This window comes from Coenobita brevimanus, chromosome 105, assembly GCF_032717465.1.
Source record: "Coenobita brevimanus isolate Jiangsu-jjx chromosome 105, ASM3271746v2, whole genome shotgun sequence".
In the NCBI taxonomy this organism is placed as follows: Eukaryota; Metazoa; Arthropoda; class Malacostraca; order Decapoda; family Coenobitidae; genus Coenobita; species Coenobita brevimanus.
In genome coordinates this window covers 635,661-659,946 of record NC_137058.1, presented here as the reverse complement: position 1 = coordinate 659,946, position 24,286 = coordinate 635,661, and the positions used below count along the sequence as shown (strand labels likewise).

The following is a 24,286-nucleotide window of genomic DNA, read 5'->3' as shown; positions in this document are numbered from 1 at the left end:
TCATCTTTTGCAGTTACGTAGGGTTGACACATGCCACATATGTTAATAATTAACAAACATACCACATGTAGATAGTTTTTGGTATGAACTGGAGATTACCCTGATGGTCCGGACAATTTGCTAATTCGGACAACCCTTCCCCCCATATAGTCCGAATAAGAGAGGTTCTACTGTATATACACCATGGTCTCGTCTTCCTTATAAATACACCATGTTCTCATCCTCCTTATAAATACATCATGTTCTGATCCTCCTTATAAATACACCATGTTCTCTTCCTCTTTGTTATAAATACACCATTTTCTCTTCCTCCTTCATATAAATATGCCATGTTCTCTTCCTTCTTCTTTTATTTCTAAGTGTTCTCTTCCTTTCATCCTATACATTTTCCATGTTCTCTTCCTCACTCCAGTAAATTTGACATGTTCTCTTCCTCCCCATGATAAATTTTTCATGTTCTCTTTCTCTTTTTTTACTTTTTGTTTTTGTATGTGCAGCAACCACTCCCCCAACCACAACCCCACTGCCGCGTCTTGACATCGATGCTGAACTGTATGCCTCTGAGATTACAAAGACTTCGGCTAAGGTGTCCTGGCGAGGCTTCAATGACTATGAGCTCCAGTACATTGATGGGGTTCAAGTCAAATACACTGAGAAGGACAAATTGGTAATTGACACTTTTGATTTGCACAGAAGGGAGGAAAGTTGCCATTCTCTTCCCCTGTGCTTACCTAGCTAGCACTTGGATAATGTATTTTGATGTACACAGTAAGGGACAAATGTTCTCTTCTTTTTCCATTACTATTCCATTGCATTTATTTCATACTTGGAGCACATCTGTCGCTTTACCCTTTGTCATGTCATATCAGAGAGAGTTCTCACATACCATTCCTTTCTCAGCGGAGGAATATGAACCAGCAGAAAAAAGAGAAGCAGAAGAGGTGAGGCAGTAGGCAAACCTTTGTCTCTGGCTGTAGAAAAGGCAGGGGCATTAGTAATACTGCTGTGGTCAATGGAAGACATTGACCAGCCATGCACTGTATATTAGGATGCCCAAAGGAAGCTCAAGGATCAAATGTAGAAGAAATTAAGACATCTGTTATTTTTTTACTCTGTAATCTAGAGTTTCTTTTGTAATTAATACAGTTTGATTGAAAAGTGTTGCAGTTAGTATAAAGCACATTGGTTTCTGTTGAAATTGTAAATATCAGTAAATAGAATATATGGAAGAAACTGTCAGTCATAAATCGCCATTGCTTGTGATTAACGTAAGTAATCAAGTCTGGAATTCAGCCATATTCCTATATATAAATCTATGCTCTTCATACCACATTTTTACCTATTTGTAGCCTAATTAGTTCTTGTCCTTCCAAAATTGAACTTTTCACCCTAAAAAATATCATCACCCTTAAAAAGATAAGTAAGTCCTTGACAGAGTGACATATCAACTTGCATACTTTAATTTCCTGAATGTCTTAATAACCACCCAGGAGATTTAAAGCAAAGAAAGAAAGATTTTCATCCATCATCCAGTCCATTCTAGCCCCATCAGGAGTGTAGGCACATGGGGATTGGCTGCTTAGTCCAGACATGGAAAGTAGCTGACCAGCTGCACTTCCCTGGTTCAGTATTATGTAAGAAGTAGACCCCTGCCATCACTCAGATCAACCCTTATAAGTTGTAGAATGCCATAGCTCACTACAGTAGACCACCAGGTGTCCATCTGCTGGTTATAAGGTTACCACTCAATGTAGTACAGATAAAAGATTTTGTGGGTTATAGGAAACCATTTGGCTTGTCACCCAGTGTATTCATTTAAAGGTGGCACTGTATTGAGAGTATGGTGGTTGCCCATACCTTCAGCCAGAAAAACTTGTTATTTAACAGACTGTTGTGCAAAAGATACATGTGTAATGCCAGCCTTACACTCCTTCCTGCACTTACGTTTCAGGTTTTTAGAGATATTTTGGTTATTTTCCCAGTTCTCACTTGATTCAGTTTTTATATTGATGCCTGTTTAATGTTATTATTTGCAAAGTTGCACCAGCAGTCATTCTGACCATAGGACTGTATACTTAAAAAAAAAAAAAAAAAAAAAAAAAAAATCACTGTACATGTATTATTGTGCCATTTTGCAGATCCCAAAGTTCAGCCAGCTGTTCCACCGTGACAACAACCAAATGGATATTCGTGATCTGCTACCAGAGCACACCTACACAGTGGACTTGGTATTCATCACCCACCCCAACCAAACCACACAGGTCACCAACACCAGGCCCATCACTTTCTCTACACTTCCTGAAGAAGGTTAGAGTTATATCAGTGTTATGTGTTGATTCATGTACTGCACCACTGTGTAATAAATATTGAAAAAAATATGTACAGTCAGGGGTGCACCGAGGGGGGGGGGGGCCGGGCCCGGGTCCCCCTCTTAGCTCTCTGGGTCCATTAAAAATTTATATATATTTATTTCAATAACAGCAAAACATGAAAAGATAGCAAGTACAAACAAAGAGTAACACATGAGGCAGCAGCTCTCTGACTCTAAACCTGCATATGACCTCCCAGTAATTATCGGATTACCTGACCTCACCTCGCTGCAGCCCCCCCCCCTTTGAAAATTCCTGGGTGCGCCCTTGTGTACAGATAGGCCTGTGAGATGCAACAAGGATACAGGGACTTGTATGATGTGTGGATGATTTGATGGCCCATTTCACAGGGCATGTTATTGACAGTTCTTCACCTTTTGCATTTTATTCTTTGTTGTTGGTTCCTTCCTAACCCCATTTTTAGCTGGGAATGAGGGTCAGGATGATGGTGGTGGTGGTGATGACTAAATAATAGTGACTGTATCAGTAGAAACAGGTGTTTTGCTCTAATATAAACCATGTCCATATTTTTTCTCAGATCCTTATGAATTTGAAATAGAAGTAACAGCTGGGAAGGTGTCATCTCAGACTGCTGAGCTATTCTATTCGGGTGTGCCTGAGCCAGAGGAAAAGTATGTCAATGTTTATCGAGCTGTCTACCTTCGTGAAGATGAAAGAGTGGATGCTCAAGCCTTTAAAATCCCCAAAACTGGTCAAGATAGAAAAATATTCTTGGATGACCTGAAACCAGATGTGGAGTACAAAGTGTGGCTAGAAGCATTCCTGCTAAATGGACGCAAGAAGCAGAGCAATGTCATCACTATCACAACTCGTGCTGGAGCCCTGCCCAAGCCTGAGAGGAGTGAAGTTGGTAAGTATTTTGTTTATAGTTACTTTTTTTCTAAAGGGTTAAGTGGTTTAAGGTGTAATAATGTACAGTATTTGTAATTACAATAAAATAATTCTTTGCAAGCTTTAAAAAAGCTGGGCAAAAATGTTCTGTTTTGCAGCCCAGTAAGTTTTGTAACATAGCAATATTTAACTTTATGTGTTGCAGATATTATGCATATATCAATACAGATCCTTTATACTAATTATTTTATGGTTGAAGATCCCTCAGCCAGGGATGCAGAGGGTAGTAAGGACTACTACCCAGCACTGGTTGCCGTGGCAATCATTGCAGCCATTGCTTGTGTGGCCTTCCTAGGCCTGCTTGTCATCCTTCTTCGAAAACAGAGCCAGGCAAAAGCTCACATTAATTCATCCAGAAACAACGCCGCGTATGACAACCCGTCATACAAGGTAGGAGACAATGTAAGTACAAACTAATCTCCGCTTTCGTATTAACAGTGAATGTAGCAGTACTGTATTGTATTGCAGTATCCTTAGCTTATTTGCATAATTCTTTTGTACTGTAGTCTCAGACTATTTGTGTTTTGCCGAGTAGATGCTGAAATGACTTATCATAGAAAGTATCTTTGAAATGTAAGGTAGCCTGCTTATACAGTAAAGCTTTGGTAAGCCTCTGCTTGTATGTACACTGGAACCCCAACATCAGCAAGGATAAGATAAGTAAGATGGCATGACCCCCAAAATCAGTGAGACAGCAATCAATATCTTATAGGAAAGTGGAATATTGTCAGTAATTGCAAAATAATTTTAAATGAGGTCTCAGACCTGCAAGTTTGGGGGTCCTAGTGTACAGTAATGCTCAGGAGTAAAATATATTTGTAAACAGAAATGCTTACATTCTAAACATTGTTTGATGAAGAATGATGCTAAGTAGCTCTTTGAATTTATAAATTACTCTGTCAATAGCATGAATAATATCCATCCATCCATATATATATATGTATGTGAGTACGTTTAAGTACTTGGGTAGTGTGATGAGTAAGGATGGAGGTTTGGAGGGTGAAGTGCTTGAAAGGGTACAGCAGGGAAAAAAAATTGCTGGTTCTTTGAAAGTGATAAGAAACAGGGAAGTGAGCATGGAAGTGAAAAAGTTACTACATGACAGTATTGTGATACCAACTCTAATGTATGGAAGTGAAGCTCGGACATTGTTGGAAGGACACAAGTCAAGAGTGAGAGCAGTGGAAATGAGTTATTTAAGAGGAGCCTGTGGAGTCACATGGAGAGACAGGCTGACGAATGAGGATATAAAGGAGTGTTGTGGTGTTGATGTGGATGTGATAGGAAGCGTTATGAGGAACACACTGAGGTGGTTTGGCCATGTGGAGAGGATGGAGGGTGAAAGACTGACGAAGAGAGTGTATGTGAGTGAGGTGGAGGGGGGAAGAGGGAGGGGGAGACCGAGGATGAGATGGAGGGATGGGGTGGAGAGGTATATGAGAGAGGGGGGTGTGAATTGGGAGCAGGGCAGTGAAATGGCGGGGGACAGGGGGACTTGGAGGCGATTTGTTTGTGGCCACCCCAAACGGGATTGAGGCGTCTGGCAATAGATTATATATATATATATATATATATATATATATATATATATATATATAAAATTGCAAAAAATTGAGCCATCAGGTAAACAAGGTTGACTCATGAACACTGCCTTTCAAAATGTATCATGCTGGTGGGTTGTGAAGATAAGCCAGTTTTCAGTTGCTCTTATAACTGCAATACAGCCACCTAAGCTGCACAACTTTGAAAAGTGATGGTATACATTAGAAGGACCTCTCCTCAGCCCATAACAATTAAGTGTTGCAGCTAAGAAGAACGTCCTGGTATTGACTGGAACTAACAGAAAGCATGCAAGGATCAGTGACACTGGGGAAGACTTTGGGCAGAATCCATAATAAGACAGTAGTCATTACCTTGCTGGAGGACACGTAAGGTTACATTTGTTGGCTCCCTGTTAGTTGTATTGCTTAAGTAGTCTGGTTTGCTTTTATGATCAGAGCCATGTCAGCAATATACAGATCTGTCTGGACACCTCCAAGACGCTGATGAACTTATTTCCAAAGATGAAAGGCTATGGGAGGATGAGATACTGTGTTAACTATATGTTGCAAGTCAATTGGGAGTTGCTGGTCCTATATCTCCCTAATGGCAGCTCATCCACCGTGAAACTACATCCGTGGTAGCCATACTGGTTGGTGACCACGGTGCTATTGAGTTCACGATTCTTCATCATGAATGTGTGACATTGTGTTGAGTTGAAGAGTTAACCTGTGACACTGTATTGAGCTGAAGTGTTAACCTCTCTAAATGGAGTATGGAATCAGCTCCCTGGAGAAAGCACCTCAGTAGTAATGTACGTTTTTAACCCAGAGAGGAACAGCTATGCATGGTTGAGGGGGGGACAGCATGTCTGTTACTACTGAAACATTTGAGAAGTTATACTGTGCAGGTATAGCACATGGGATACAGTGTCCCAACAAGCACTGCATCGGGTAAAAATTGCACAGGATGCGTTACCCTGATAAGCATGTGTGGAATGTGGCAGCCTTGTGGTGACTCTCATTACCAGTGAAGAAGGTTAATGATTTCTGAAGGGGTTCATAATCCCATGTAGAGCCACAGCAAGAAGGAGCTGGCAAAGACAAAGCATACCTTGGTGGGATCACTGACCCCATGATCACTTCTGACTGTGTCAGTCATATGATCTGTGGTGTTGGGATCCATGACGTTGTGGGTGTGAACTTTCCCTGTTAAATAGCCATTGTCATATTTTTTATCTGGCAGTGCTGCAGTTAGTATTTTTTGCATGAAACTTTCATTCGTTTTTTTTTTTCCTCTTCCAAACTTAGTGGAGTTAGTGCAACTTTCCTGATTAGTGACCATTTTGAAATGGTTTCTTTGCCTCACCATGCTGAAGTGCAATTCTGAGAGCAGCTGAGTGCAGCCCTTTTGGGTGTCTCAAATAGCCAATATGAGTGAATAGAGTACAGGATGTCGGTAGCTACTGAAGTAAAAAGCATATTCCATTGCAACTATGCAGTATTTATTATTTTTTGTGAGTATCAAGACAGTCAACACTTTTTCCTGGCCTAATTCCCAAGACCTTTTATCATAAGCATTTGCATCACAGCTTTTCAGAGGAATTTTCTAAGATACTTTTCTTTGTAACTGTTGGATATGATAAGAATAGTTTGATATCATAGGATTCCATTAGCATTTAATAGTTTGCAGCATATGTTTTAAAGTGGTACATGAAGCCTCGAACAGAATGATGTATGGTACACTCATGAGCCCTTCTTTCAGATCAACCTCTGTTTTAATCCCTTAGCTGAAAGGAAGTCCTGGGCAGGGTTTCACAGTAAACAGAGACTTGTTATTGGTAGTTTGAAGATTTTTACACTACATAAGTAATAGAGTGATCATGGACTATACTTCGTGCGGTCTAATAAAGCTTTAAATTACCATCTCAATACCATCCAGCAGACCTTCATTTGCTGTGAAACCCTGGCTTTGACTTCCCTCCAACAAAAGATTACATGGTCTGCAGAATATAATTATGGCTCATGAATGTCCATTAAGCATATAAAGACTATATAGTATGTTATTTCTTATTTCAGGCCTATGACATGGAAATGAATGGACTGAAGAGCAGTGGGAATGGTGCTACACATGCAGAAGAGCCGTAGTATTGGCAGCCCTTAGACCATTCATCATTGTTCATGTGTCTTTGTTATATCTCATTCCTGTAATGTCTTCTCTTACTTGCTGAATACCAGCAATAATGTAAAAATACTTTCATCAGTTTTCAGTTGTAAATAAATCTAAACAGAGCCCAATTACTAAACCATTGTTAGTGATACTGTCAGAGGTATAAAATTGCTCTTATAATCATTGGCTTGTTTATTGTAAAATTTGGACTTTTCCTGTAAATGACAGATCGGTAATTGGTTTGCAAAAAACTAATACAGTATTCTCAGGTGTTCAGTACACACTGCAATGGCAACTAGTAAGGGCATCAGTGTATAATACAGTACACCAATCTCTCAGCCTTCAAGCCTGTATCTTATGCTATCACTTCAGTATTTTGGTGTTTTTATATTAAAACTATTAGTTTAATACTAACTTGTACTGTACTTTAGTCATATATGTTTTGTATTTATAGGTATTTATAGTCTTTCGATAATAAAGGGAGTATACAGAGTACTATATTGGTGCTCCATAACAAATTGGTTGTGCCTTTCTTAGCAACACTGCTGTACTTAATCGTGCCATTTTTGTACACTAGCACACATAGATTGGACAACAGTTTCCTATCATATTATGTAATTAAGGTGCACACACTGTATTAGTGTGTATCATAAGCCAAGATGGAAACATTATGCAGTTTGAATTACAGCATAGTTGCTGTAAATGTTAAAAGTACTTCATGTGAAGGTGTATACACTAGAGTGTTCATATACCAGAGGTTACTGGTTATGCAAGGCCTTAAGTATATAGTCTACCCTAACATTTCATTATTTTTACAGTACTGTAGATTTCCATTTTTCAATTTGTTTTGTTTGTTATTTAAGTAAATTAAATAGATGTACAAATTTATTCCTTTTGTAAAACTGATCCAAAATTATTTGGCCAATTAATAGTTTCTGGATATTCAGGTAAACATGAGCTATACTGTACACACATTCTTGCTGTAAAAACTTCTGATATTATGTATATGTGATAGATTTTATATAAAGTTCCAAGCCAACATTGGAATAATTTGTGCTTGGTACATACTTTTCTATACTGGTATATTAGCAAGGTAGCTTCCATAATTATTTTTAAGTGACAAATACAACTCACTGTTCCTGAAGAACAAGAAACAAATTATAATTCAAGTCAAAGAAGGGTATTACTGACTTACTTAAGCATTAGTGCCTATTGTCAATCACTGTATCTTTTAGCTTTTTATTCATATATAAAAAAATTAGGTAATGTACAGATTTAAAACAAGTCATTTGTTTGTCAGTTATCACCAGGCCTGTTTTTATCTTCTTCTTTTTCCCTTTTAAACAGTGATATGTGGATGTTATTCTTCATGTATCTACCATATTTTTTTTTTCCTACAAATTTGTGATTTTCAGATTTCTGTACCAATATATAGTTGGTCCAGGTCATGTACAGTTCTAATTGTAAAGTTGCTGTGCAATATTGCACATTAAACTACTCTTTATATATGTGTGATCTTGAATATCCATTCACAAAACCTGCAAACTAACAGAAAAAAAAATATATATATATATTGTTTTGAAGAAAATCCCAAGCTCACTCAAGGAATGTTCCATATTATACACTCACCTACCAAGCAGAACCTCTAAATGTTAGCAAATGCTAGAAAAGCACTATCATTCACATATCTGATAACTGTGTGAGAACAGTAAGTTTATGGTAGAAGGAGGGTTGGAGAGCTGATACATTACCCTTCCTCCTCCTGTCACCACCCCTCACACACTCCTTTACCAGATACGGGGAGTGTCTGGCCACTGCCTGACTAAGGTTTGTCTCACAGTAGGTGGTTTGAAGTGATGGGTGTGTGTATAATTTGGAACTCTTCTTGACTATCTTATTAAATGACAGAACAGTGTGTGTGCTGTGTTGCAGTTTTGTAGGTTCTAAAGGTACCGTATTAATCCCTATGATGAGGACAACTCTAGTATTTAATTCCTAATGCCTGATTATTGCATTCTGATGTGAGTCAATATGAGAGTCTGTGTGTGTTAATTACTGTCACCATTAACTCCCCCACAATCAGGTCAGCTTTACTGTTACATTTTAGCTAATATTGGATTAATTCATTACATGGTGTCATAAGAGCCTGACCATGTTAAGAAGTGCAAGAATTAAAACAGTTGAGACGACTATATACAAAAAGATGGAGTTGTGGGTTCATCAGGGATACTCTAGTAGTGGGAGCAGCTGAACCCCAGGCTCATCTGAACCTGGTGGGGCACAGGCAGGTCTTTCTTCTGTAGTCCACCATCCTCCTCTCAGGGGATAGGGAGGGGCTTGAAGGACGTCAGTATAACCAGGCAGCTCCACAGCTCAGTTACATTGGTGCCATCACTTCAAGATATCCCCCACCAACACTAGTGAGGGATACTCTGAGTGGATATAAGAACACTGGTACACCTGTTTTATGGACAAATATGTACTGGGTAGAATATAGAATGTAGTTAGTCTACCAGCCTATTGACCATACAGGGACAGACCCTCCCACTCACCTGGGGGAGGGAGGGGAGAGGTGCACAAGCAAACCTTGGACCAAGATGAGGCTGGAGAAGGTCGACATGTACCAAGCCACCCCTTCCCTCCCTCACCTTACAGGGACATTCACGTTTATCCTTTCAGTTCAGTGACATCTTTTTCAGTTTATCCTTGCTATCTCTAGAGTGTTTTTCCTAATTAGGAAAGATCTTTTGTAATGAAGGGTTTATTGAAGGCTGTATGAGAGAGAGAGAGAGAGAGAGAGAAGGAAGGAGGGAGGGAGGGAAAAAAGAAAGAAGGAAAGTGAAGGAAGGAAGGAAGGAAAGAGAATGAAGGAAGAAATGAGAGGAGGATGTGAAGAGAAGAGAAATTAGGGAGAGAAAAAAGAAAGGGAGGAAGGAAGGAAGGAGAGAAGAGGAGAAAGGGAGAAGCAGGTAAATGAAGAAAAGAAAGGCTGGCAGGAAGACGAGGCGAGATGGAAGAAAGTAGGTATATGAGAAGGAAGAGAAAGAAAAATAGGATGGAACACGATTAAGGAAGGAAGGAAGGGAGAGACGCAGAGAAGGAAAGAAAGAGAAAAAGAATAGTAAGCAGGGACAATGGAAGAAAGGAGGAAAACAGGGGAAGGAAAGAAAATAGTCTTGGAGGAAAGAAGGGAGTAGGGAAAGAATAAGGGAAGAAGTAAGAAGGGGAATAAAAGAAGGAAAGGAGGCAGGGACATGGAAGGAAGGAAGAGTGGGAATAAGAAGGGAAAAGAAGAAAAAGAAGGGGGGGGGCAGGGAGGAAGGAAGGAAAGAAGAAAGCACGGAGGAAGGAAAGATGGAAGGAGAGAAGGAAGGGAGGGAGGGAAAAAATAAAAAAGGGAAGGGAAAGGAAGAATTAGGCATGGGGTAGGAAGATAGGAAAGAAGGGTCGGATAGGCAGTCAGTATAAGCAAAGCATAAAAAAAAAAAACTAATTTAAAGTATATAAAATCATGAAAGTAATAAAATTAAGGCTGCATACGAAATAATGCCAAAAAGATATATATTTAAGGCTTATATAACAATGAAGTCTGATTAATTTCGTATTACAAAAAAATAAACTAACCTGTATTGAAGGTAAATAGAAATAAAAGAGTACTAATTAGTACGTTATATTTATTGGATTCAATCAATTTGAGTTTATTATCTTTAATCAAAAGCTGCTAAAAATTAATTTTCAACATACACGAACGCAAGCGACCGACCATATGGCGTCGAGGCGGTGGACGTGCCTTCCTGTTAAATTGATTTATTCTGGTCACTGACGGCTGAAATGTAAAAAGTGAGTATTGTTATTTTATTTATATGTTTGTAAGATTAGGTAGACTTAATAAGGATGTATAGAAAAAAGTGGTAGGTGGAGTAATAACTAATGGTGTATAGGCTAGGCTAGGGATGCTGGACCAGGATAAAAAGGAATTGTTTTACATGAAAGCTGTGGTACTGGCGAGGGACGCCTTCACGTGGTAGCACCGATATGACCGGGTGGGGATGCTGTCTGGTTATTCTAATGCTTTCCTAATTCATTACCCTCTGAAAGGAGGAGGATGGAGTGCAGGGTTATGATCCCTGGCCAGGCTAAGCTTAATGTAAACCCAGTGGACTGGAGGCAGAATCAATATGACTTTTGCCCCAGCCAGCTGCCCTTCCTGCAGAGGGAAGGAGCTGAGGAACATTTGTATAACCAGGCAGTAGCTCCTGGCTGTATTGGTGCCATGGTGTTTCATTGCCACATCCAGGGTATGAAGGGATATGTTTATATAACCACTCTCACTCATGGTTACTTTTAACTTTTGTTTTTTTAATAACGGAGAAACAGAGGATATACAGTTTTATGTTTTATTTTGGTATTATTTTACAAGTTGCCAATATGCAGTTCAGGGATATTACCACCACAAATTGATAGTATATTGCCTAAGCATGCTTATGAACCCCCATAACTCCATTCGGAAATCAGTATTTACAGAGATAATGAATTTAATTAAAATTTACCAAAAAAATACCTTGGGTCTTGACTTGGCCTGTCCGTGCAAAAAATACCTGCATTCATACCTGTGTTTCTCTTTCCGTTGACTGTACATGTGTTTGCTGGGTCTGCTTCACCCATTGATAGGCAAACTTTATGTCACGTGATGGTATTCTACCAGTCAGTTTGAAGCGCAGTCTTTTATTCCTTCTGGGTGGAAAATTCAAATCCTTCTCGCTATGGCTTCCGAAGAAGTAAGACATGATCTGTCCGCTGGGTGTAATATTGATTATTTACGCATTATTAAGCGTTTCCACTCAACACCGGAGGAAGCCGTTGAGTTTTGAGAAACACAGTGTATTTTTGCTGGTAGTTTGTGATGAGATTTGAGTGACTGTGACCTTCATTTTTGGCGGAAATGCTTCATTTTGCCTCCTTTCCAATCATGAACTGTGGCTGGATGAGGAAGTGAATCGAAGCATTTTTGACTGAAAATGGAGGGAAAATTAACTCATATCACATCAGAAACCACCGGAAAAATATCCTGCACAACCTGGACCATCGTATCTCCAAGGTACGCATTCCACTGCAGCATGTTGGGTCAGGGTAGGTTAGGTTAGGTTTGGTTAGTTCGGGTCTGTTTGGTTTGGTTAACTGATTGTGCAGTATATTTTTCTGGTGTTTTATGCAATTTGAGTAATTTTTGCCATTGTTTTCTGTTGGTTAGGTTAGGTTAGGTTAGGTCTGTTTGGTTAAGTGAACTGGTTGTGCAGTATATTTTCCTGGTGATTTTTGATGCGATTTGAGTTACTTTTGTCTTGGTTTTTGTCGATATTGCTTTATTTCACCACCTCATCCAGTCAAAGTTCATGATTGGAAAAGAGGCAAAGTGAAGCATTTCTAACAAAAATGAAGGTCAAAGTCACTCAAATCACATCAAAAACTACCAGAAAAATATACTGCACATTTTTGGGGTGGTGTGTATTGGCAACCTGTAAAAATTTACCAGTTTTCTCTGGGTTCCTCTGACCAGTAGCAGTAATATTTGTTTACATTTCCACTCTGTATTAGTATTAATGGAGGTGGGTTAGTTAGGCTCCATGAGGTGTGGTTAGGTTAGATTCAGTCATGTTTGGGTAGATAAGGTTGTAATTACTGTCAAAATCACCACTTTTGTTGTCTGTGTGGTGTGGTTTGGTTAGATGAGTTTTGATATACAGCATATGTTGGGGGTGTGACACCCCATAGGGTAGATGTAGAGTCCCATTGGTTCTCATCATCAGTGGGGGTGGAGGGGGGAGGAGAAACAGGGAAATAATGGTTTTGCAAGAAATGTCAAGTGAATCATATAAAAAGTGCCCCCCAAATTTTGATTTACCACAAAACTCGTGTTTTCCTGAAAGTAAAGAAAGTACTGTACCCAGATTTGTTTTTCCCATTTTTTATTTGATTCTGACATTTTGTTCAATCACCTGTGATTGAAAAAAATGTCAAACTGACTTCCAATTTAAATCAACTTGCCACCAGCCAATCAGGGAGGTACACCCAAGGAGAGTGGGAATGCTGGTGATAGAGAGTTGGTGCTCCTGTTTCACTAGCTACTGTACCATCTTCCTTTACTGACCTTTTCAGTGTGACACATGGAGAGTAGACCAGCATACTCTCCCAGATACTCTCCTTTGTCTTATGCACTACAATACCCTACATGCGCTTTACATACCGTATCACACAACATATCCCACTACGTACAGTGGTTAACATTACCAAGGTCATGCGGCCAGAATACTTTGCCCCCGCTACCAAGTGGCGTACCTATTGTGGGGTGTGCCGAGGGCTCCTCCAGCATAGATTTTGGTGCTGAGATGGGATGGGGTTCGACCTGTGCTAGAGGGTACAGGGCATTGTGGCTCCCAGGCTGCTACTTCCGCCCAATAGAGAAGGGCCCGAACCTGGGAGGAGCACCCAAGGAGGTTGCCCTATCAATGGGTGTATGATTGCAGGGCAGTTACAATGCCAAGGCATGCTTGGAGGGTGTCCCTGTTGCTGTCCTGGCCGGTTGCACCAAGGCCACTGCCACAGCCACTAGTCATGGCTGGTGGGCTGTGGGTTCCAGACTTCATGCTTTGGCCTGGGACTGTGTGGGTGGGTAGGGCCTGTGGTATGTTTCTCCCCTTCATTTATTCTTACCAAATTATGACTAGAAAGATCTTCTAAGCAAGCCTGAGGAAACTAAATCACCCAAGGGGATCAGAGTGGCGTCATGGAATGTGGGAAGTTTGAGGAGTAGAGCAGGGGAAGTAGTTGAAGGACTTAGGAGGAGGTGGGTTGATGTGGGATGTGTGCAGGAAGTCAGGTGTAGAGGAGGATCAGCCAGAATGACTGCCGGGAGGGATGCTCTTTGCAAATTGTTTTGGCAGGGTTGGACAAGATGGATATGATGGTGTGGATGTGTTGGTTGGGGAGAAGTGGGTGGAATATGTCATGAATGTAATGAGAGTCAGTGATAGGATAATAGTAGTGAAAATTTTGTTCATTGGGATTATGTTTGCATTTATATTGGCATATGCTCCACAGACAGGTTTGGGTGAGATAGAGAAGGATAGATTTAAATCTGGGATGACCTAATATAATGCAGTAAGTGGTATGGGGGATGTTAAGATTGTAGTTTTGGGAAGAAGATTAAGCTGGGAAAGGCCCCAGGAATAGATGGAGTGTGTGGTGAAATGCTTAGGTATGGGGGTGAGATTGTTGTGGAGTGGATATGGAAGTTGTGTAGATTGGCTTGGGAAGAGGGAAGGGTTCCAGAGGACTGGAAATCAGGTATAATTGTCCCTCTGTACAAAGGAAAAAGGGAGAGAGAAGTATGTGGTAACCATAGGGGTATTTGCCTTCTTAGTGTGACTGGTAAAATATATGGTAGAATACTCATTGATAGGGTTAGGCATATGACAGAGGAGCTAGTTGGAGAAGAACAAGGGGGATTTAGGAAGGGAAAAGGGTGTGTAGATCAGATATTTGTTCTAAGATGTTTAGTGGAGAAGTATTTAGAGAAGGGAAGGAAAGTGTATGCTGCCTTCATGGACTTGGAGAAAGCTTATGACAGAATAGATAGGCAAGGTATTAAGAATATATGGAGTGGAGGGGAAATTGTTGAGTGCTGTGAAGAGTATGTACGAGGGAGCTAGGGCTACGGTGCGAGTGGATGGTGAGCAGAGTGAGTTCTTTGATCTCAATGTGGGACTGAAACAGGGGTGTGTGATGTCTCCATGGTTGTTTAATATATATATGGATGGGGTTGTAAAGGAGGTGCAAGGTAGGGCAGTGGATGTGGGGGTGGCCCTAATGAATGAGGGTGAGATTTGGAAGCTTCCGGTGTTGCTGTTTGCTGATGATACAGTATTGTTGAGTGAAGATGAATGGGAGTTGCAAGGTTTGGTGAATGAATTTGGGACAGTGTGTAGGAGGAGGAATCTGAAAGTTAATGTAAACAAAAGTAAAGTTATGGTGTTTGAGAGGAATGAAGTCACAGAGTGTGCAGTGAGGTTGGATGGTGAGGATATGGAGAATGTGAGTGCATTCAAGTACTTGGGTAGTGTGATGAGTAAGGATGGAACTTTGGGGGATGAAGTACGTGAAAGGGTACAGCAGGGAAGAAAAGTTGTTGGTACACTGAAAGCAGTGATGAGAAATAGGGAGGTGAGTATGGAAGTTAAGAAGTCACTGCATGATGGTACTGTGATCCCTACCCTGACGTATGGAAGCGAGGCGTGGACCTTGCAAGAGGGGAACAAGTCAAGAGTGAGAGCAGTGGAAATGAGTTACTTGAGAGGAGCATGTGGAGTGACGTGGAGGGACAGGTTGACGAATGAAGAAGTGAAGGAACGTTGTGGGGTAGATGTGGATGTGGTTGAGAAGATTAGGAGAAATACACTGAGGTGGTTTGGACATGTGGAAAGAATGGAGAGTGAAAGACTGACTAAGAGGGTGTATGTAAGTGAGGTGGAGGGAGGGAGAGGGAGGGGTAGACCGAGGATGAGGTGGAGGGATGGAGTTGAGAGGTATATGAGGGAGTGGGGGGTGAGTTGGGGGGAGGGGAGTCAAATGGTGGGTGACAGAGCGACTTGGAGGCGTTTTGTCTGCGGCCACCCTTTGCGGGATTAGGGCGTCGGGCTATAGATAGATAGATAGATAGATAGACTTAAATGGTCATGTAAGTGAAACAGCTCTGTGATATGAAGGAGTACATGGGTAATGTGCATATGGTACAAGAAATGTTGTTTAAAAAAAAAAAAAAAAGGAGGGGGAGAGGATACTCGAGTTTGGGGGGGCAGTGAACATGATTGTGTGCAACACACATTTCAGGAGAAGAGAGAGTAGCTTGATTACATACGAGCCTGGGGGAAATTGCAGCCAGATAGGCTAGACCATTTCATGGTCAGGAAGGCTGATAGGAGGTTAGTGAGGCATGTTAAAGTTATGGGGAGTGTTACTGATATATGTGACATGGTGCTTAACCCTATCAGGTTTCTGGGCTGGGCACATTATGTCTGTGCTAGAGTTGGCCACTCTTAAGCTGACTCACATTTTTGTGGCACGGTATTTTTCTTTGATCCCCCTGTGTAAATACACTTTTCATGATAGAATGTTGGTTTTGGTGTCATCTTAAAGCTGAATAATTGTACTTTATCGTACCATGTTCATAAAAGGAGAGCAAAGAAAATAAAATGTCAAAATGACGAATTGAGGTCAGGCGAAAATCAAAAATTTTATACCTTGCCGTAGAAAAATATTTGGAAAAAAAAAAAAGATATGTAAATCTGGTTTAAACCATGTAAAACTACAATAAATTACCTTTACAATGATATATAGATTATGGTAATTTTTGCATTTTATTGTGTGGTAAAGTGAAAGGAAAGTCACGCACAATTTTATTTTAGCCCCGGAAGCATATTCGCTTTGCAATCTTTTTCTTTGATCAGTCAGTGCAAATACACTTTTTTTGGTAGGATGCTGGTTGTGGTGTTATTTTGAAGCTGAATAGTTGGACTTCATTGTAGTATGTTCAAAAAAGGAAAACAAAGAAAATGAAAAGTCAAAGTGACAAGTTGAAGTTAGTCAGAAACCAAATATTTTATACCTTGCTGTAGAAAAATATTCGCCAAGAATAAAGTGATACAGAAACAAAGCCATGAGTCAGACCAGCTGTGCAGTACCCGCCATACATAGGGCAACCATACCGTGGCATCACGCTCGAGTTTCTTTGTTATGACATGTAAACACGATTTATGTTGAATATTTTACAAATTTTTCTTAAAATGACGATTAAAAGCGTCATTGGAATCTCTGAGGTTGGATTTGAAATGACAGTCAAAATCATCATCAAAATCTCAAAGGGTTAAGGAGCAGATGATGAAAAAGGGGCCCTATGCACCTAGGAGGAAAATATGGAAGTCGAAAAACCAAGCAGTAAGGAATGCCGTCCATAGCAAGACGAATAGAGTGGTGGCTGAACAGGGAGACGATAGAAGTGTTAATGAACAGTACAGAGCCCTCAAGAACAACCTCTTGAGAGTTACTGATTCAGTGTGTGGATGGACAAGGGGTTCCCTCAAGACATAAAGTAACTTAGTGGTTGGATGAGGGTGTAGAAGCTGCAGTTAAGGAGAAAAGAAGGCTTTTGTAGGAGTGGAGAAAGGGTGGTAGCAGAGAGGAATACTTGGCTGCCAAGCGTAGGGCCAGAAGAGAGGTTTACAGGGCAAAGTCTGAATCTTAGAGACTTTTACTTGGTAACCTAAATAATGGGGAAAGGAAGAATATGATATTTAAGGTGGCAAATCAGATGAAAAGGAAGAACAGTGAGCAGTGTGTGAAGAATGATGAAGGGAAGGAAGTGGTGAGCAGTGGGGATATTAAAGATGCCTGGAGAGAGCACTACAACCGGTTGTTGATTGAGGGGTTTGACTGGGACAGGGAAGGTTTGAAGCCAGCAGATCCAGTGTTTGGCCCTTCGCCTTTGATTAATGCTGCTACTGTGAGCAGGGCAATAGGCAGGATGCAGGAGGGGAAGGCAGCAGGTGTGTGTAGGTTGACTGCTGAAATGGTGAAAGCCTCAGGAGATGTGAGAGTGGGGTTAGTCACTGATTTGATAAATACGATTATATATGAGTGTGTTGTCCCAGATGATTGACTGAAGAATGTAATTGTAAATGTGTACAAGGGGAAGGGTGATGCCCTAGATAGAGGGAATTATAGAGGCATAAAGCTTTTAGATCAGATAATGAAGGTAATGGAGAGATGAGATGCAGCCTGGGTTTATTCCAGGCAAAGGAATCACTGATGTCATATCCATTGTTTGACAGCATCAGGAAAAATATATAGGAAAAAAAATGGAACTTAGCTACTTTGTGTCAGTTAATTTGGAGAAAGCCTTTGACAGAGTCTGTAGAGAGGTGATTTAGTGGGCAACGAGAATGATTGTGATCGAGGAGTGGCTGGTTAGGGTGGTTAAGGCCATGTATGTGGGTGCTCGTACCCAGGTAAGGGTGATTAGAGTTTTGAGTGAGAAGTTGTCAGTGAAAATTAATGTTCATCAGGGGTCAGTCTTGAGCCCCTTGTTGTTTATTATGGTACTTGAAGCCCACTCACATGACGTTAGGAATGGACTCCCGTGGGAGATGTTGTATGATGATAATTTGGTGTTGATTGTTGAGAAGGAAAGGGAGGCAGAGTAAAGATTTAGGAAATGGAGAGATGGTATGGGGCATGAGGGCTTAAGAGTAAATGCAGATAAAACAAAAGTGATGGTATCTAGGGTTGGTGGCAATACTGTCAAAGAAGAGGGAGAGTGGCTATGTGCAATTTGCCACAAGGTTTGGGAAGTAATTCCATCTTGTGCAGTGTTTGTAATGAGTGGGTGCATAAGAAATGTAGTGGTATTAAAGGTACACTGCGAGATAATGCTGATTTTATGTGTGTGGTGTGTTGGGGAGAGCATGTGGAGACTGTCAGGTGTGAAAAGATTGAACTTGCTGGTGAGTCTCTTGAGTGTGTGGAAGAGTTTTTTTTTTTTTTTATTTGGGAGACATGTTATGTGCTGGAGGTGGGGCTGGAGCTAGCTCTGTAGCTAGAGTGAGGAGTGGTTGGAGGAAGTTCAGGGAGCTGTTGCCTCTCCCGACATTGAGAGGTCGCTCCCTTTGTGCCAAGGAGTCTTTGTATGTGGCATGTGTTAGGAGTGTAATGCCATATGTTAGTGAGACCTGGGCAGTAAAGGAAGAAGATATTTGTTGGCTCAAATGCACAGAAATGACAATGATTAGGTGGATGTGCAGTGCATCCCTGAGTGCGAGGCCAGAAGGGGGCTAGGTGTGCAATGGAAGAGTTGAGAGGTAGGATAGGATGTAGTGTATTGGTGTTGTGATGAGGAGAGGTAGATTGAGATGGTTTGGGCATGTGGAGAGGATGGGGGATGATGATTGAGTGCAGAAAGTGATAAGTGTAAATGTTTGGGGTAGGGTAGCAAGGGGTAGACCGAAAAAGACCTAGGACGAGGTCATTGAGTGTGACCTCAGGGATAAGGAACCAAATAGTGCAGCTGCCTGAGATCGAGCAGCATGGAGAGCCACCATTAGGTGACCAAGACCGACACATGCAAGCATGTTGGAGCTTTCAAAAATGAAATGAAACGAAACATCAATTTCCAAAGGAAGTGGCATAGGGTAAAAGTCAGAATTGAATGAATCACACACAAAACTGTCAGGAAGAACATTTGAGCGTAAACATGGGCGAGGGTAGACCAGTAAACATATACCCCCTTTTTTGCTCAGTGTGATGCCACCTTAATGGAGGGTGGTGGTGGTGTGGAGTTGCCATCAGTGCCACCACATGAAGGCACCCCTTACCAACACCAGGCTGTGTCATGGAGGATGCTAGTGTATGGTGTGGGATGGGCAGGGGTTGTTACTGAGATATATTTGTGATGAAAGGTGTTTCAGGTCGAAATACTAAATATGTATTTTTTTTTTTTTACAGTCCAGGAGAGGTGGGGTCATATGTAGAAGAGATGCACACTGGCTGCAACAATAGTGTAGCAATGGGTATCAGCAGGAGTGGTTCCAGGCGTAAGAACAGTGTGCCAGCCATAGTCCTTACAACCTTACCCGGACCTTACAGGGGCAGTTTGAAAGTAAGTCTGTTTGTCACTCAGTCTATCTATCCATATCTATCTGTCTGTCGGTCTGTCTATCCTGTCTGTGTTTATCTGTCTATTGCCAAATGTCTTAATCTCACAAGAGGTGGCCACAGACAAATCACTCCCACTTTCCATCATTAATTACCGTACAGTGGTATGAAGTGCATTAGCCTAGTGTGGATATAGATACCTGTGAAGTGGAGTCAGGATCCCAGGGGCTTGAATGTTGAGGAATGAAGACTGTGGCCCATTCAGCTTAGGAGACTTGGTCAGTTTCTCTTCCTATTTTTTTCCCCTCCCCCCTGGACCCTAGTTAACCTCATCTTTAGGTGGGAAAAAAGGTTTGGATGATGATGAATGGAATTTCAGAAAAGATCATTAAATGCTGCTTTTTTGCTTTCCAGGAGAGTGTTGGGTGATATGTAGATGAGATAGCCTTTTTACTGACTGCAACAACAGTAGAGCAGTACGTAGAGGTGAGAGGAGTTCCATAAATAGCTGCAGTCCTCTCATGTTTACCTCAGCTGTACAGACACACTTTGAAGGTAAGAATCACATTAATCTTTCTCTCTGTGTCTGTTATCAGATACTTCAATCTCTAATGGGGTGGACACACACTGGTCACTTCCATGTAAACCTTACCTCTGCCATTTGGCTACCTTCCCACACACCCCACTTCCCTCCATTGTGCATCTCTCTCCTCCATCTATTCATCACATCCTTGGTCTCCCCCTCTCCTAGGGGCATGGTGGCTCAGGGTAGAGTGCTTGACTCGAGACCACAAGGTCGCAAGTTCACTTCCCGCCCAGGTGGCTGCCTTACTGGGAGAGATAGTGCTCACCAGTCACCTTGCAGGGCTATATGATCTATCAAAGTCTAGCTTGGGGAAATAATCCCTTTAGCCCCTCCTCTTCCCCTTGACATCACTCATGTACAGTCATCTAGTCAGCCTCTCATCTTCATCCTCCCCACCCAATTCCTCCATCTCATCCTTGGTCTCTCCTTCTTCCTCTCTTCCTCCACGTGATTCACATCCCACATGCGCATTTAGTCAATGTCTCATTCTTCATCCTCTCACATTAATAATTACTGTACTATAGTGAGTTTGTTCTCATCTGATGGAACTGGGTCACTTGCACACCTTTGATAGTGAGTTGTGGTTGTGTGAAATTTGATGACCTTAATTATGAGGTAGTAATGACTTCCCCCTTGTTACTTGTCAAATTTACCCTCCAAGCTGATTGTACCTGGCCATCAGTTGAGCTGAAAGGGGTTGTAGATCTTTGTCAATCCGATAGTTGGATTTTTAGGCCCATCTCGACATGAACCCAGTGGACTGCAGGCTGGAGTTACTCTCTTCCTACACAGCCCACTATCCTCTGTTTGGGGGATGGGGAGGGGATTGAGGGATATTGTATAACAAGACAGCTCCACCACCTTGTTATATTAGTACAGCCTGCTTTAACCTTTTCACCTTTTAGGCATTCTTTGAGGCTGACTAAAGTGCCTGTTGGTAGCAAGAATAAACTATTGTTTGACACTTTTTTTTGTAGTTTCCTGTGGATGTTGTTGCTGTTGTTGTTCATTTTGTGACCCTAGATGTATCAGAACGTGAACCTTGTGGTTAGCAGGCTTAGGCTACCTTTCTCCTGGAGTCCACCATCTTCCTTTTGGGGGATAGGGAGGAGCATTTATACCAATAAAGTGCGTTTTTGTGAGCACATGACAAATGAGTGAGCTGTTGTTCAAATAATAAAACAGAGAAATGAGTCCATTGCCTCTGCTGATTTCACCCCGTAAACAAAGAAAAAACGTTCATGTAAAATCATGAGCATAATATCCACACTTTGTTGGAGTTCATGTAAGAAACAGTGTTACAACAGTAAGTCTTAATTTTTTATTTCATAGTGGAGCATGCCAGTTGAGGCCTTCGGTACATTCCCTTGGAAAGCTGGGATTCTAAGGGATTCCTTTGGTGTCATGAGTAAATATATTGCTAAAATCAAAGTGTGTTGAATGTATCTGCTACCTGCTGAAAGAATCTCTTCTCTATCTCGCATAGTAGAAAAGTTATTAGCCTCTGAAAACCATTGCAGTCAGGCAGGGTTGTGTCCAGCCACACATTTCTCAGCTGAATGTAAACATTGCTTCGCTTGCTGCACTCATAATAATTATTTCTGTGTTATATGTTGCCACTGCATGAAGGCATCACAGTCAAGAATGACAAAATATAGGTGGCAGATAACGAGGACATAACTCCATACATTCCCACACACAATCTGACCCCAGTATATGTATTTAAAGGTTGGTGGATTTTAGTGTTTAGTGGTATCATACATATGTCTTATGGTTCATCTTATACTTTCAGTTGATTAAGCAGTGTGTGGACAGTCAAGATCACTTTCACAGCTACAGACACCTCTCCAGGTCTTCACACCAGCTACAAACTTCAGCTGAGTTGCTTCACTTCAGTTTTCCACACCCCAGCCATAAACAGCATCTCAAGATACCATCGATTCTGCAATTATTATTATTATTATTATTAGTGTTTCTTCCATAATTTTTTAATGCTGCAGGCCTGTTAGCTTGTGTTGTCAGAATGTTTTTTTATGGCCTCATGGTTATTTGGACATAAACCCAGTGGACTGCAGGCTGAAGTTGCCCTTCTCTTGCTGTCCTCCATTCTCCTTTTGGAGGACAGGGAGGGGGTTAAAGTATGGTTGTACAATCTAACAGTGGAGTCACCTAGTTGTATCAGTGCCACCACCTGAAGGCATCTCTTTTCAGCATCCCTACCTGACTGGTACAAACATGGGTATGGCCTGTGTCAGTACTGTTCTTCCTATAAATTCATAATCATCATAATCATTATCATCCAGACCACCTTCTCACCCAAAGGTGGCGTGGGGTAGGGTCTAGAGAGCTATTAAAAATCCAGACAGAAGTAGAAACCAACCTAAAGTCAGCCGTATTGATTGGACCACAGTCTCACTCACTCATCATTCAAATTCCTGGAATCCAGACTACAGCTCCTCCTCCTAACATTTTGTACTGCTAATTAATTGACAGCCTGCAGCGTTAATTTGTCCTCATTATAAGACATTTTTAGCATTATTATTGACTAAGAAGCCCACAGTAATGTACAAAAAACTGCCATTGAAAAAATTCTGTTGGTACTTTTAAAGCTTACTGGCCAGTAGACCTCAAACTTACAGTAACAGTTGTGTGAAAAAAATGTGATTTATTGTAACTCATCCCTGGCTCTTTTTTTATATATTTTTTTGCTATTAGATCCACACTTACAGAAATTTTATCTTTTGGATCCATTGGTACCTATAAAGACAGGTGGCCAGTTTTCCCCCAAATTTACCATAACACCCATATTTATATTTTGGAACATCCCTGGCCTTTTTATACATACCGGTATTCCTTTTGCAGTTATGTCCACAGAATCTTACAGAAATATTGCCCTTTCAAGATCCATTGGTACCCAGAAAGCCAATTTGACAGTTGCCTGAAAATTACCCTACCAGATGTATGACAAAATTTTAAATACTTTTTTTTTTACATATTCCTGATTCACAGTATTTACAGTATCAGTGGAATTGGTGGTTATGGTATTTTGGCCAGTTTTTATCAGTTCAGTCGGTAAAGTTATGATATCTTGGCCAGGTTTCCCCCCAGTTTACAGTAGCTAACCGGTTATATGTTCAAAAGTATTTCACTCTTCTGTCTTATAGTGAGGACTTAGTGTTTGAGGAATGTAATTGTATTTTCTGTTTAGTTTGTTATAACCCCTTAACAATTACCCTTATTAATCTGTGGTAAAAGTCAATAGCTGTTCTTTCTTTAAAATTCAGTATCATTATTTTTATTATTTTTATATTTTGATGATGTTAAGGGGTTAATGAGTAATATGTGCTCACGTTTCAGCTCATGTTTAGCTGTAGAAATGGCATACAGGTGAGCCGTTCTTGTTTTTGTACTTAGTATTAAGTTTTAACCCAGTGAGTCTATTAACGTCTATTATATTTTATGCTTGCCATCTTTGGACTTCTTTATTAAACTTAGGATAGGATTTTTCTGCTATAGTCAGTTTGTTTGCATCTGGCAAGGATCTGTAACCTCTGTTCAGTTCAGTTGATGGCCAGGTGTATTCAGATTGGAGAGTAAATTTGGCTAGTAACCAAGGAGACTCATTCCTACCTCATAAGCAAGGCTTGTTGGATTTCATGCAATCACGACATACTGTTCGGGTAGTAAGAGTGGCCCAGTTCTGTCAGATAAAACCAGTCATATAGGAGTTAGAGAGAGCCTTGATAGAGTTCTTAAGTACCATAGGCCTTTCCTAATGTTAATAGAGTTATCTCATGGTGGCAAGAATAAATTTAAAAAAACACGTCATTTGCATTCATTGGGTTAAAGGCTGCTCCCACAGTTGATTTACATACATACATGCATATATACATTCATACTAAGGTTGGCTTGGGTTCAACTGATGTTGTCTATGGAGTGGAAGGTAAACCAAGTGTCAGAACTAGCTAATCACTTTATGACAGTTGCTGGAAACTGTTGTGACGAGAAA

At 40.9% G+C, this 24,286-nt stretch overlaps 1 protein-coding gene across 1 annotated transcript in view; it reads left to right on the top strand.

Annotated features, from left to right (window-relative positions):
• Positions 1-7,760, top strand: part of sas (stranded at second transmembrane protein) — a 248,683-nt gene extending 240,923 nt beyond the window's left edge. The window contains exons 26-30 of the mRNA XM_080285319.1: positions 498-667; positions 2,139-2,307; positions 2,908-3,240; positions 3,481-3,683; positions 6,899-7,760. Of these exons, the coding sequence (XP_080141445.1) occupies positions 498-667; positions 2,139-2,307; positions 2,908-3,240; positions 3,481-3,683; positions 6,899-6,967 (944 nt within the window). The 3' untranslated portion in view covers positions 6,968-7,760. The remainder of the gene's footprint in view (positions 1-497; positions 668-2,138; positions 2,308-2,907; positions 3,241-3,480; positions 3,684-6,898) is intronic.
• Positions 7,761-24,286: the final 16,526 nt, after the last annotated feature.